General features: G+C 38.3%; 1 protein-coding gene across 5 annotated transcripts in view; it reads left to right on the top strand.

Moving 5' to 3' along the window:
• The window catches only part of LOC118800927 (R3H domain-containing protein 1), a 73,271-nt gene that overhangs the window by 35,663 nt on the left and 24,418 nt on the right, over positions 1-13,190 (top strand). For all 5 annotated transcript variants that reach the window (XM_036561102.1, XM_036561098.1, XM_036561100.1 and 2 more), the window contains 9 exons: positions 443-575; positions 923-1,001; positions 2,991-3,050; positions 4,427-4,567; positions 5,108-5,216; positions 6,380-6,475; positions 7,485-7,513; positions 7,620-7,673; positions 7,806-8,023. In XM_036561102.1, coding sequence (XP_036416995.1) covers positions 443-575; positions 923-1,001; positions 2,991-3,050; positions 4,427-4,567; positions 5,108-5,216; positions 6,380-6,475; positions 7,485-7,513; positions 7,620-7,673; positions 7,806-8,023 — 919 coding nt within the window. The remainder of the gene's footprint in view (positions 1-442; positions 576-922; positions 1,002-2,990; positions 3,051-4,426; positions 4,568-5,107; positions 5,217-6,379; positions 6,476-7,484; positions 7,514-7,619; positions 7,674-7,805; positions 8,024-13,190) is intronic.

Here is a 13,190-nt window from a genome sequence, read left to right as displayed (position 1 = left end):
TATACTAAGAGAGAATTTAGATCATGCAGTTTTCCTGTATTAAAGCTGTCATTGGATTAAAATTGATATTTTACTGGAGAAACCCTGCTAATATTTATCAGTTTCATTTTAGGAAACTAGCTCTAAATGTTTGCACCAGCAGGCTTATTATATAAAGCATTTTTCCAAGTGCGCAGTTTGAAACACTGCAGCTTTCAAGTGTCGGAGCTCTAGGACCTGCGTTTAAATGCATTTAAATGCTGTTTATGCAGCAAAGCATGTAACGCCCCGTAATGTTTTTAATTAGTCTGCTAAAGCGGGAGCGATTAAAGTAGAAAAAGCAGCTAATTTGGCTTTTCTCCTTTCATCGAGCAATGTCATGATTTTTTTTTCCCCTAGATTGTTTGATTTGGTATTTTTTTTTATTTTTTTTAATGCATGTTTCTCTGTTGTTTTTATGCAGGATAAAATCCACTTGCAGCTCAGCCAGGCTTTAGAGAAAGAGGAACCGGCCAGTAGGGATGAGGACCACAGCGAGAAAAGCACGGACAAGACCGAGAGTGCCGACAGACTGCCAAGGAAATCGCTGTCAAGAGGTGTGCGCACGTGTGACTGAGTTTGTGTCTGTGTGTGTACACGCATGCCTGTGTGTGTTTATGTAGCAAGATGAATATGACTGTGATTGTGATCTAATTTTAGAGAGAATTTTTAAGAATTTCGCGTATTACACCAGTTAGAACGATGCAGAAGTAAATTAGTCAATACTTAGACAAAGTGCAAGCAGCAGAAGTGTGTGTATGTGCTGTGTATATATGTGTGCGTCAGTCACAGTGACTCGTGTTGGCAGATGAGGTGTTTTCGCACATGCCAGATGGAGGCAGCAGAATGTGTGCAGTATGTGAAATCTCTCTCTCTGTTTATTTATTTCATTTTTCTCGCTCAGACCCCAGTCAGGAATACACGGACTCCACAGGCATAGATCTCCATGAATTTCTAGTCAACACACTGAAGAATAACCCCCGGTATGTTCATCGTGCTTATATACTTTCACTCTGTTAGAGGTGGGCAGTGTGGTGATATGTTATCGTGATAAATAGCAGCATAATTCTCTTTCCTGAGTAGGCCTGTCACAATTAATACATATTTAGCTAAACTCAGTGTTTGAGATGGTCTCAATTATTTAAGCTGACTGCAATAATTTTCCAGTCGTTAGATTTCACAGTCGTAATATACTGAAATCATCAAAATGTGAATTGGGTTTGTTGGGTTGAGGCAGGTAAATGTAAATAAAAGAAAGGGGTAAATTAATTCATTGAGACATCGTGGGGCTTATGAGAATGAAAAAGGTCTAATTTCTTACTTTGTGCTCTAACATGTTTAGAGGACAGCGCTCTTTTATAAAAAAAAAAAAAAGGTTATGGATGGTTTAAAGCTTCACATTAGTAAAAGCTTTGCTGTCATGTTACCTCTTGTGGTGGTTACATTTGGCAAATTTTGACACAATCTGATGTAATTAGTTCTGAACAGACAGTTTATGGTTTTTGCGGAAAAGTGTGCAAAGTAATGGTTTTGTTATTAATGGATATTTGTGAATGTGGGAAATTCAACTGATCTGGTGGTTTATTAAAAGGAAAAAATAGGCAATAGGCAGTGTCAACTCCTGAATCAGATTTAGAATAGGGGTGCACAGTATTGTCAGAATCATGTTGAAATCGGTAGATACTGCGTTTGTAACCCGACAGAAATGAATGTTTTATTTCACTTTGTCATAGTTACTTCTGAACGAAACTAAATTTTAAATTATGAGTAGCGAGCCTGCTGAAATGAACTGTAATGAATTCACCAAATCTATTGGTTTTGTTTCAATTCTGAATGATTAAGCTATTGACCAGCCTGGACTTAAATTCACTCCACATGGTCAGAGGTTTGTGTGCTTTCAAATTACAAACTAGATGCACTGGAAAGCCAAAATCTAATAATAAACGTCAATACTAAAGCTGTGGTATTGTCCCTACCACAGCCAATATCTCACGGTATGGCACTCCGTCTTGTGTATTATTACATTTAATAATGCTAATCAAGGCAGATGTAGCCCCTGTTTCTACATTTTACAAATGTGTTTGCATCAGTATCAACAGATATACATGAAAAATATTGCATATTGGCATCGGTCCACATTACTCACATCGGTGCATCCCTAATTTAGACCAATTGCAGGGAGTCTGTGAATAACAACCAGTCATTTTTTCCTCTGTTTTTCCTTGTTAAATAGTTTATTTTTGGAAATGTTAAATAAAGAAAATGTCATTGTATTCATCTCAGCCTTTTTATCAATGTGGCATTGCTGGATTTCTGGTGCTTACTGTCCATTCCAACCTGTTTGTATAATTATTATTATGATGCATATTACATATCAACAGAATGCTTATTGTAATGTTATTTTTCTTGACATATCACCCACCTCTCCTCTCACATTTCACATTTTTGATACCCCCCCGTTCCCCTTCTTCATGCCCTCTGGGCACTGTGGGCATGCCTCTGGGGAATGATGAATCAAATGTTGCTTTTCTCCTGAAAAATAAAGCTAAGGTTTGTTCAGAAACTTTCCTTTCTTCTTATGTTGACTCAACAAAGCCAACTTTAGCTTTTTCTTGAGGGAAAGTTTATGCCTCAAGCTGCAAACAGGGGAAAAAGCATTCCCTTTCAATTGTTTCAAGTTTTTTCTTCTCTCTTGAAAAGTGGTTTTGAGATGCTTTCTTTCCTTAGAATCCTCATCGCCTTGCTCCGCCACATTCTGTTGAGTGTGAAATTATGTTAAGATCTTACAGAGCTAGTTTTTCTGTGATTATACAGCGGAGAGCCTTGTTTTACATTTGCTTTTCCGTTGTGTGGATAAATGTAGATTACTTTCATGTGCTGGAGGCATTCTTGTTTGCACAGCCAAGCTCAATGTATTGGATTGTCATTAGGTGCGTTTCTTCGATGAATGCTAATAGCTGTTGTCGTTACAGGGACAGAATGATGCTGCTGAAACTGGAGCAGGACATTCTGGACTTCATCAGCAACAACGAGTAAGTCTGGTAGTGAAAGTTGGGAATTTTCCAGACAGCTGCTGTATGCAAATCTGGACAGGAAGGACGCAACACTGCACGGTTTAGTCATTAAGCTGCTTTCATGTGCTGAGAATGATCCAAAACCCAAATATTACCTGCTCTGTGTTGGTCCTGTGGTGCTCCTGATCATTGAAGATCAGAGTGAAAGAGGGCAACAAAGTATATACAGAAACAGATGGGCTACAGTCTGTAATTGTAGAACAACAAAGAAGGGAAATTTGCTACCTCTGATTTCTTTGCAATGGTGGTGATAGCAGCCAGGGGTCACGATGTCTGCAACACAAACAGCTTTAGTTTTTTATTTTACTGTCCAAAACAACCAATTACCCTGCATGTGTCTTCTGAGTATTTATATTGTCATATGCAAAAGTTGGAGCACCCTGGACAAAAAGCGAATATACTCATCTTCTACAGGGAACTTAAATATGTTTTTAAATATGTTTATGAAATATATTTTCCGCAAATATTAGTGCACAGTTTCTATTTACTTGCTGAGTTTAGCACATTGAGAAAAAAAAAACTAACACAAAAGGTACCGTAACTTTTGCACAGGGCTCAATTCAGCAAATAAACAGCAATTGTGCATTAAAATGTGCAGAAGTGTGTTCTTTGTGTAGGATGTGTTGAGTATGGGAGCCCAAACTTTTCCATATGATTGTATAATATTGAGAAAAATAAAAATTAGTTGCTATTTTGCCAGTATGAATGTATTTTAAAAAGTACTTATTAAGCCAAAACCTGCATGAGCCACTGTACAACAGGCATTAGGCAGCATATTCGAAACAGTTTAATGTAATAGCTTTCTGTGGTGTAGCTTCTAGAGGCATTAATCTCTTCAGACGTCTGGTTCCTATCACCACTATGAACAATTCTGACTCAGTAAGTTTATCTGGAAAAACACACATCACCTCTACTCTGATTGGTTTTGTTAGCAGTTTAATTATGCAAAAAATGTGTAGGATCAATGGAATTCTTCTTTAAGGCTGCACAATGTGTACAAAATACCATGCCATGTCTTTGATAATATTGCTTCAAATTTCAGTTAATGAACCCTCCATGTGACAAAAAAGACAGGCGTGCATTATTATGGGCATTATTTATTAGAATAGTTAAACATCGGAGATTGTTGTGACCATGCCAAGTTAAAATGATCATTAAGAAAATGAATTTAGAGGGCTAATTTGCTTATTGCAGCCTTGTGCAGTATCAGTACTGCAAAGGTCAATACTGGGACATTTAACAACAAATACATTGTGCAGCTTTAATTGCAATCAATGCAGTTAAAATAATTTAAACACTGGGTAGTTAAATGCAAGTTTATTTTTTCCTCTCAGGTCTCAGAAGAGGAAGTTCCCCCCTATGACATCATACCACAGGATGCTGCTGCACAGGGTGGCGGCCTATTTCGGCCTGGACCACAACGTCGACCCGACCGGCAAATCGGTCATCATCAACAAAACCATCAATACGAGGATGTGAGTGCTGACTAATGACCTTTTTAGCTTGAAAGGCATTTATTAGCAGACTTTGCATCGGTCCCCTGACTCTTAATACTCTGAAACCACTGACATTTATGCCTTCAAACTGTAGACTACAAGCCTCGTCTGGTGTTCAGTGGCTTATGCGCAGTATGGGCTGTGAAGCGCAGTTTTAAAAGCAGCTGAGCCGCAGTGGCACTTTAGGTTTTTGATGGAGTTCCTGATTGTCTACAAAACAAATATGCATTAAAGATGGACTGTTCTACGGTAATGGATTACACAAAGGTGCCCTGAAAAAAATTCAAATTTTCACTGGACTATGATGGTGTAATTTTGCCCAAGCCTAGGTCCCTTAAATGCATGGCTGGTCATATAAAAGCGACTATTACCTATAAAGTAGAAGCAGTAACAAATTGGGCCAGTGTGCTACATAATGGCACTACAGTGCCTGGCAGTTTCCGCAGGTTTGTTGGTGAGGCAGTTTGAAGGCTTTATTGTGAAGCTGTCAGACGTTGAGTACAGATCTCTCCTTTGCAGACCGGATCAGAAGTTTTCAGAGCACATTAAAGACGATAAGACGGATGATTTCCAGAAGCGTTACATCTTGAAGAGAGACAACCTCAGTCTAGACCAGGAGGATGGCAGGGTAAGCTCCACAGTAATTCTCGACCAGTTTGTTGAGCACAGATTTAAGCTATAAATGCATACCTTTGGTCACTGATGACTTTTGACCTCTTTTTGATCCATTTTGGCCCCGCCCTAGTATTCTTCAGTGTTCTTGTCTTGAACACCTTACTAATAACTAAATGCCAACATCGTTAAAATTGTTCTTTTTGTCCTTTGAAAAGGTTATAATGATGTATAATTAGACAATTCAGTGCTCTTTAGTGTGTAACTCAGCATGTTTGAAATAGTCTTGGGTCTGACAAAATTTGTGCACAAGAAATTATAAACCATGTTGACATATTCTGATATGCTGCTTAATCTAAAAAACAGGTTTTTATTATATATTTATTATTGTGAGTAACAGTCTTTCTGTATCATGGCAGTTTGTAGTCTGCATTCAAAGGGGAATTCCACCTATTTTAAAATTCTGCATAATTCTGTGATTGAGATGTAAATAAAGGTATGATAAAGTTTGATGTAAAATGGTGCATTGTAGAGAAAATTACTGACTAAGATTTCTTTACAGTGATGGTGGTCAAAACCAGAGGTCAAAATGTCTACATCAAAATTTACTTACTTTTTCAACACCACCAGTGAACCTACATGTGTCTTCTGGATTTTTATGTGTAATGTTGATAAAGTTAAAATAAAAATAGGGACTGTTTTGCCTTATAATGCTCTTCATATTCCTCTCAGAAATTAAAAAAAAAAATGTTTTAGTCCAAAATTTAATCTCAGAGCTACAGAAAAACAATGTTTCAGGCATTAGACTGTGTACTCATAAACATTTTACTACATTACAAAACTTTCAGAGGCATTAAATACTTTGGGCGTCTAGTTCCTTTCACCATCACTGTGAGCAATTCTGGTTCAGTACATTTCTCTTAAACAAAACATTTCACATAAAACTCGGAATGACTTTGTTTACATCTTGACCATGTTATTATGCAGAAATGTAGCAAAATTGGTGGAATTCCCCTTTAAGGGTTGAAAACAGTTCTGCAAAATAACTTTCACTGAAAATGCATGTATATTGCAGTAGGTCATTTGTGCTCATGCTGGGGAAGATGATTGCAATGAATTGTTGTTTTTTTTGTCTATTTATATATTTATTTATTTATTGATTTTTATTTATTTCGGTAGCTTCGGATGCGTCTGAAGGACGACAGGAGGAGTAAGTCTATTGAGGAGAGAGAAGAAGAGTACCAAAGAGCGAGGGAGCGAATCTTTGCTCAAGACGTGAGTCTCGACATTTTCTCAAAATAACGATCAATATCGCGTTCATCAGATGCTCAATGAGCCTTTGATGAGTTTAGCTGGCGTAGGGGAAACAGACCACGCTTTGTTCTGGCCTTTCATCGCTATAATCTGTAGAACTGTTACAAGTTTGGGTGCCCTTGGTCAAATTGCTTGTGAAGGTACAAATCCTCTGCAGAGAAACACACATTTTAATGCACAGTTATTGTTTATTTTCTGAATAAAATGTGCCATAACTTTTGCACAGGCCATGTTTTATTGTTTTCTGTTATGTTAATCTCAGGAGATAAATAGATATTGTGAACTAAAATTTGTAGAAAAATGTCATATTTAAGTGGGTTTGCTGTAGAGTATTATTTTCACTTAGAAAATCAACAAAACATGGCCAGGGGTCTTTTGCATATGACTCTAGATAAGATAAGATGAGAAAAACTTTATTGTCCATTAAATTTACATGAAATGGAAATTTGTCTTTGGCAGTCTGGTACATAAATACATAGACACATAAAACACTTAAAAACACTTACAACAGCAATGCACATGAACTATGTAGGGGAGTATTTATTATGTCCTTATTCAGAATGCTCACAGCAGTGGGCACAAATGATTTTTTGTACCCATTCTTTCTAGCTAGTGGCACCTTAAGTCTCCTGCCTGATGGCAGCAACCGGAATGATGAACGAAGTGGGTGGGTAGGGTCCTTGTAGACCTGGGTTGCCTTGTTGGTTATGGATCGGGTGTATAAGTTCTGGGGTGACAGTTGTTTATCTCCAATATCTCTATACTAAATTATTATATAAAAGAAATTCAAATTTAGTTTAACGGCAGCCAAAACTAGTTCACATCGACGTAAGAAGTAGTTCTGTTCTCAGAAATGCATGTATTAGCTTGTTGAAGGTTCAGTCTGAATCATTATCTAATCGTTGTTTCATAAACTGACTAATGACCTTTTTGGTGTTTTATTTAAATGTTCATATATTTAATTCCACAGGGACAAGATCATTTTCAGTTTGATAAAAGGTAATTTCTTTTTGTCTTTTACATACACACTCGTCTTTAGTGTGACTTTGAAAATCCCTTCTTAGGTTGTTTGTTTACTTTTTTTTTGTAAATTCTGCCCCCACAGAATTCAGGAGGATGTAAGCTGCATTAGCACTCAGCAGAGGCGGCAAATCTTCAGGTAATACGTTAATGCTTTCTTTCAGGTTTAAAATTGTGTAATCCCACATGACTAAGGGCCCTGGTTTGTCTGTGTGAGAAAGATAGCTGTGTATTTTTAAGTGAACGTGAATTCTCTCGCGTGTGTGCACAGGTTGAGAGACGGCCGTTCGGGGAATAGTCGTCAGAGCAGCTCTGAGAATGAGCCGAAAAGCTGCGAGCCTCGGCCGTGGAGCAGCACGGACTCAGACAGCTCCCACCGGAACCTGAAGCCCGCCATCACCAAAGCCAGCAGCTTCAGCGGCATCAGCCTGCTCATCCGCGGAGACAGCTCAGCCAGCAGCAAGAGCACCAGCAGACTGTCTAAAACAGGTACTGTAATGCACACTCACAAACCAGCAGCAGGAAGAACTGCTAGCAGTCCAAAGCAAGCAAACACAACTTTGCTAGGAGGAAGAACAACACGCTCTCTAAAGATCATTTTAATGTAAAAATACTGTTCTGTTTGCTGGCTATTTGAATATTGAAAAATTCTGGCGCATTTATAGCTGCTATATGAGCAGCATTAGGCTTTCTAAAAACTGTATAGCATGACAGACATGCATACGGTACTGTGCAAAAGTCAGAGACCACCTGTCATTTATTTAATTTCCAGTCAAGTAATTACATTTTCAGACATACTTAAGAGGAGATTACGTATGAGAAGAGTTAACAAAACTGGAGTTTTGTTAAATTATAAATAGATACATAGCGAAAATGTGCAACTGTGTACTGTCCCCATCAGGTAAACAATACTTAAAGCTTTCATCTTTGAGAGAGAGGAGAAAATCAAACTCTACTCTTGCTGAGAAAAGGCAAAAAAAGATCTGAGAAAAATCCACAGGTGCTCCTGTCCATCCGTCCACGGTGAGAAGACAATTTTTCAGACTCATAGCGTTGAGTTCTGTAGCTGTCAGGAAGCCATTACTGAGAAAAGGAAATAGACACAAAAGAAGAAAATATGCAAATGAAACAAAGAAGCTGCTGGGGTTCTCAGAACAGTGGACTGAGTCCAGACCTCAGCATCACTGAATGTGTCTGGGAGTGCTTGGATTGTGTGAAGCAGAAAATGCAACCAACTTCTAAGACTGAACTTTGGAGATGTGGAAGAATATACCTGCATATTCCTTTGAAAAACTGAAATCTACCAAAAAGAATGAAAGCTGCAATAAAAGGCAAAAGGCTGAATACTGAAAAAAAGGTTTTTATTCAACATTCTGTTAAATGTTTTTTGCTGCCCTGGTGCTGAAAAATGGAGAATAAATTATACTTAATGACAGATTTGACTAGAAATTATTATTGGTGGCATCTGGCTTTTGCAAAGTACTGTACATACACACACGGAACACCACTCACAAGGTCACCCACTGCGTGTTCAGAATTACAAAACACACAAAAGCACAAATCTCCATTATGAGCAAGAATACCAGCAGGCTGTCTGAAACAAGTACAATAGCACAACTAGCAGCAAGAACAGCAGCAGGCTCTGTAAAGTGAGTAAAAGAGCACACACACCATCACCAGCAGGATCTCGAAAGCAGGTATTATAACAGACACACACTGCTCTGCCAGCAGCAACAGCACTAATAGGCTGTCTAAAATGGACGGCTCACGCACACACATCACCGACAGCAGTGTGAGCAATAGCACACCCTTTGGAACAAATGTCACATACACTGGAAGCACCTGGAGGCTGCCTATAACAAGTAGGTGGAAATTAGGGCTGGGTGAGATATCGTCTAAACCAGGGGTTCTCAACCTTTTCCACCCCAAGGATCACCTGCTCATACATACAAAGTATAGTGGCCCACAGGAAAACTAAAATCAGCTTTTTTAAATGCAATTTTTTGCATTTACGGAGAATTACTGCCTGAAAAAGATCAGACCAGTTCAATCACAGATACCAAAATTACAGTTAGGACCCATAATGTGGGGAAAAAAACACATGGTTGCAGTGGTGTTACAAAAAAGGGGAGGGAACAGAAATGTACAAGGTAGATGTGGACTGTGATTTGGAGCTGCGGTCCATTTGTGTTTTCACTGAAAATTTTCCACTGGCTTTGCCACAAGATTAATTGTTTGGTCTCAGGATGTCTCTTTAGTTTTGGGGGTTTTTGTGATTCATTTTAAGTAGCCAAGCCCCACACCACTTGCCGGGATTTTGGATTAGCGTCGTCACAATCAACAATTATAATAAACCTTATTTGATACCTGCTTCTTTGTTATTGGATATCAATTTGAGTTTAACCACTCAGGCCGCTGATGCCCGCAATCAGTGAGACAAAATCAAACGTGGATCTTCGCTATTATTTTAAGGCTCATCTGTCATTTTTAACAGCTGCAGCTGGTGCTGCAGGAACGACATGAGAGCAACTGAAAGTCTGTAAAGAGTCAGACGTTAAAAGAGGTGAATTATACTGACTGTACGACGCCGAAGGCGCTGCTAGAAGAGAAGAAAAGCAAGCTCTATTAATGAATTCCCTTGTTTGATCATGGAACGTGTTTTCAGTAGCCGTGAACTGACCTAGGGTTTGTTTGGAAGCCGACCATCCCGCTGTCCACAATTCAGCCATTTGTTGTAGACCCAAATATGGGTGAAATGTTCACACGTGAGAATAAAGCGAACTAAAGAAAAAGTGTGATAGGTCCTCACCAGACAAGGTAGGTGAAAGCATCCTCAGGGACTTCTCTGGCACGTGACCACGCCCAGTGTGATCTACTGCCTCCCCCTGAGAACAGGCACTTGTGGGACCACTTGTGGGTGCTTCACAGCCCACAGGTTGAGAAACCCTGGTCTAAACCGATACATCGTAATACTGAAACTTTCATGATATTGATTTAAGTTTTCATGATATTTTAAATGATTTATTCATTAACCGATCGCCATGTAATGTCCGTATAGTAGTGGTGTCCCTGTTGCCAAGTAGATTTTAAATTCCTGATTTATATTTGAGTTTCCTTTCTGTAAACGTTTGCTCTCTCAATATCCTGTTAGATTTATTTTAGTGGAAAATAAGCAATAAACAGTGGCATCGCAATAAGCAATGTCAGGTTTGTAAAACATTCTTTTGGCATACAGTAAGAGTATTAAAAAAGTGCATATGATTAACTTTTATAAATGCAAGAAGTATTCAGGCACATTCACATACATTTACACACAACTTTGAACACAAACATGTATTTATAAGCATATTTAAAAAGTGACATTGATACAAATAGAAGTATTCAGACACTATTTTAACAAAAAACATATAAAGATTACATATAAATCTAGTTCTAGTTATTATGCTGCAAATACAAAGTTCTTGTGCAAATTGCAGTTGGTGCCATTATAAAATACATTGCTATTGGTTGAGAAGATTTCAGATTTCAAGAAGCAGTCATGGCGAATGTGAAGGAGCTTTTGAAAGTTTGACAGCATTATTACAACACTCAAATACAGAGCCCTAGAAAAGACCTTAAACATCCCTGTCTGTGCAATAGATTTGTTAATATGGAACTAATCATCCCTGGACAAGTGCTCCACACCAGATTTTACAACGTGCTTTCAGCCTAATAAAAAGGAAGGCAAGAGAGACAGTCCCTCAATTAGAGTTGGCCTGAAAGTAGCAGGAACAACACAAGTACAAGCACTGAACTGCACTGCAATCATCACTGTGCCTACATCTAAAATCCAAATCTCCTCTGCTAAAACAGAAACAGAGAGATGCATCTAAAATTTTTCACATGAGCATTTAGGAAAATCAGAACTCTTTTGGAACGATGTACTTTGAACAGACAAAGCAAAAATAACATTCAATAATTCAGCTCGTCTTGTTTGAAGAAGCATTACGTGTGTGATCCCAAGAATACCACTCTCACAGTGAAGTATGGAAGTGGGGGCATTATATTACAGAGCGTCTTCTCTGCAGACCATAGTGGAGCATTACACATCATCAAAGGAAAGAGGAATGGAGAGATGTACCAGGACAGGTTAAGAGAATTAAATGTCATTAATCTGGCGAGAAGATGGATGTTTCGACAAGAAAACAAACCCAAACATACAGCCAAAACTCAAGAACGGTTTCTGAAAAGAGAAGGTGGGGGGCTTGCTTGGCCTAGCCAATCTACTGACTTGAATCCCATTGAAAATTTATGGGAGGTTTTGAAATTGCAAATACATAATAGGGACCCTTGTAACCTTGGGGATGGCTTGCCAAGAGGAATGGACCAAAACTGAACCACAGTTCTGCAAAAAACTGATTAATTCTTACTATAAACTGCCAAAACAGCTTTGCTTCAAAGTACTAATGCTATTATACCTAAATAATTTCATTTTTTAAAACATTTCTTTGAATATGCTAACATATTTTTTGTTCATATTCAATCTCAAAAGTGTCTGAATGCTTGTTTCCTGTATCATCAGATACCATGATAGCAGTTTAGAGTTGGAAAATATGATATTGATTTTCATCAGTATCGGCCAGTCCTAGTACAAATAGTTGCTTATTTTAAATCTGCACAGTTCATCCACCAGCCACACACACATGCGTTTCCATTGACTTTCTGTGCAAATTGCAAGCGATAAAATGAAAATGCATAGAATATTGTCTACAATTTGTAGCTGCCAAGCAACTTGTTTCTATCAAACTGACTTTTAGCGATAAAAATGCTTCACACACTGATGTTTACGTCATGTACTTCTCCATCTGAACCATTACAAGACAAATCACGTTTCTCTGCCTTGAAGAGCTGTTTGAGCACTTTCCATTTATAAAGGCCGTTGGCTTTTCTGGACATCTCTCTCTGTAAGAGCCGAAAAGTGGCAGCATTCCTTTTAAAAACGCTTTCATCTTCTCTTCAGTTTAACTAGACCTCTCTACCATGCTGTTTGTGTTCATTGGAGGAATGTGTGGAGAAATTTGTCACATGACACTAAATTCTGGCATAAATGCTTTGCTTTTCCCGGAGGGAAAAAAAAGATTTTCACAACATTTCAGGCAGCAATAAACAACTTGCTGAACAAAAAAGTTTTGTTTACATTGATAAAATATTACAATTTCAGTTTCCACAGCCTACACTGGCAACATTTTAAAGTGTTAAAAGATTTTTTGTAAATAATCCTTTGTATGGAAACATGGTTACTGATATGTTACTGTATGTTTCGCATTTAGTAATGTTATCATTTCTCAGCTTCTCACTTCTCTTTCTTTTGAGGTCCCTTTAACCATGATGTTTCTCACCTGCAGAATCCATCTGTGTTTTAGCCTTTTGATCTGAAAGGCTAGTTAATTAACTTTAGCACACCTACTAAAACACTCTGCATGCATTGTCTGTGTGTGTGTGTTGTCCCCCCAAAAACCCCCTCTCCGCCCTCTGTTCACCCATTTTCATTTTATGCCCCTAAAAACAGAGCAGCATCCATATTCATGGACATCTCCCGTCTGCATTCATTGCTTATTAATGCACTGGCATTTACGGGCCGGAGGAGCTGCCGATATATATTTATATTTTAATATTT

Source organism: Colossoma macropomum, unplaced genomic scaffold, assembly GCF_904425465.1.
Source record: "Colossoma macropomum unplaced genomic scaffold, Colossoma_macropomum, whole genome shotgun sequence".
NCBI classification, from domain to species: domain Eukaryota; kingdom Metazoa; phylum Chordata; class Actinopteri; order Characiformes; family Serrasalmidae; genus Colossoma; species Colossoma macropomum.
The sequence above is the reverse complement of the archived record's forward strand: the minus strand, read 5'-3'. Positions and strand labels throughout refer to the sequence as shown.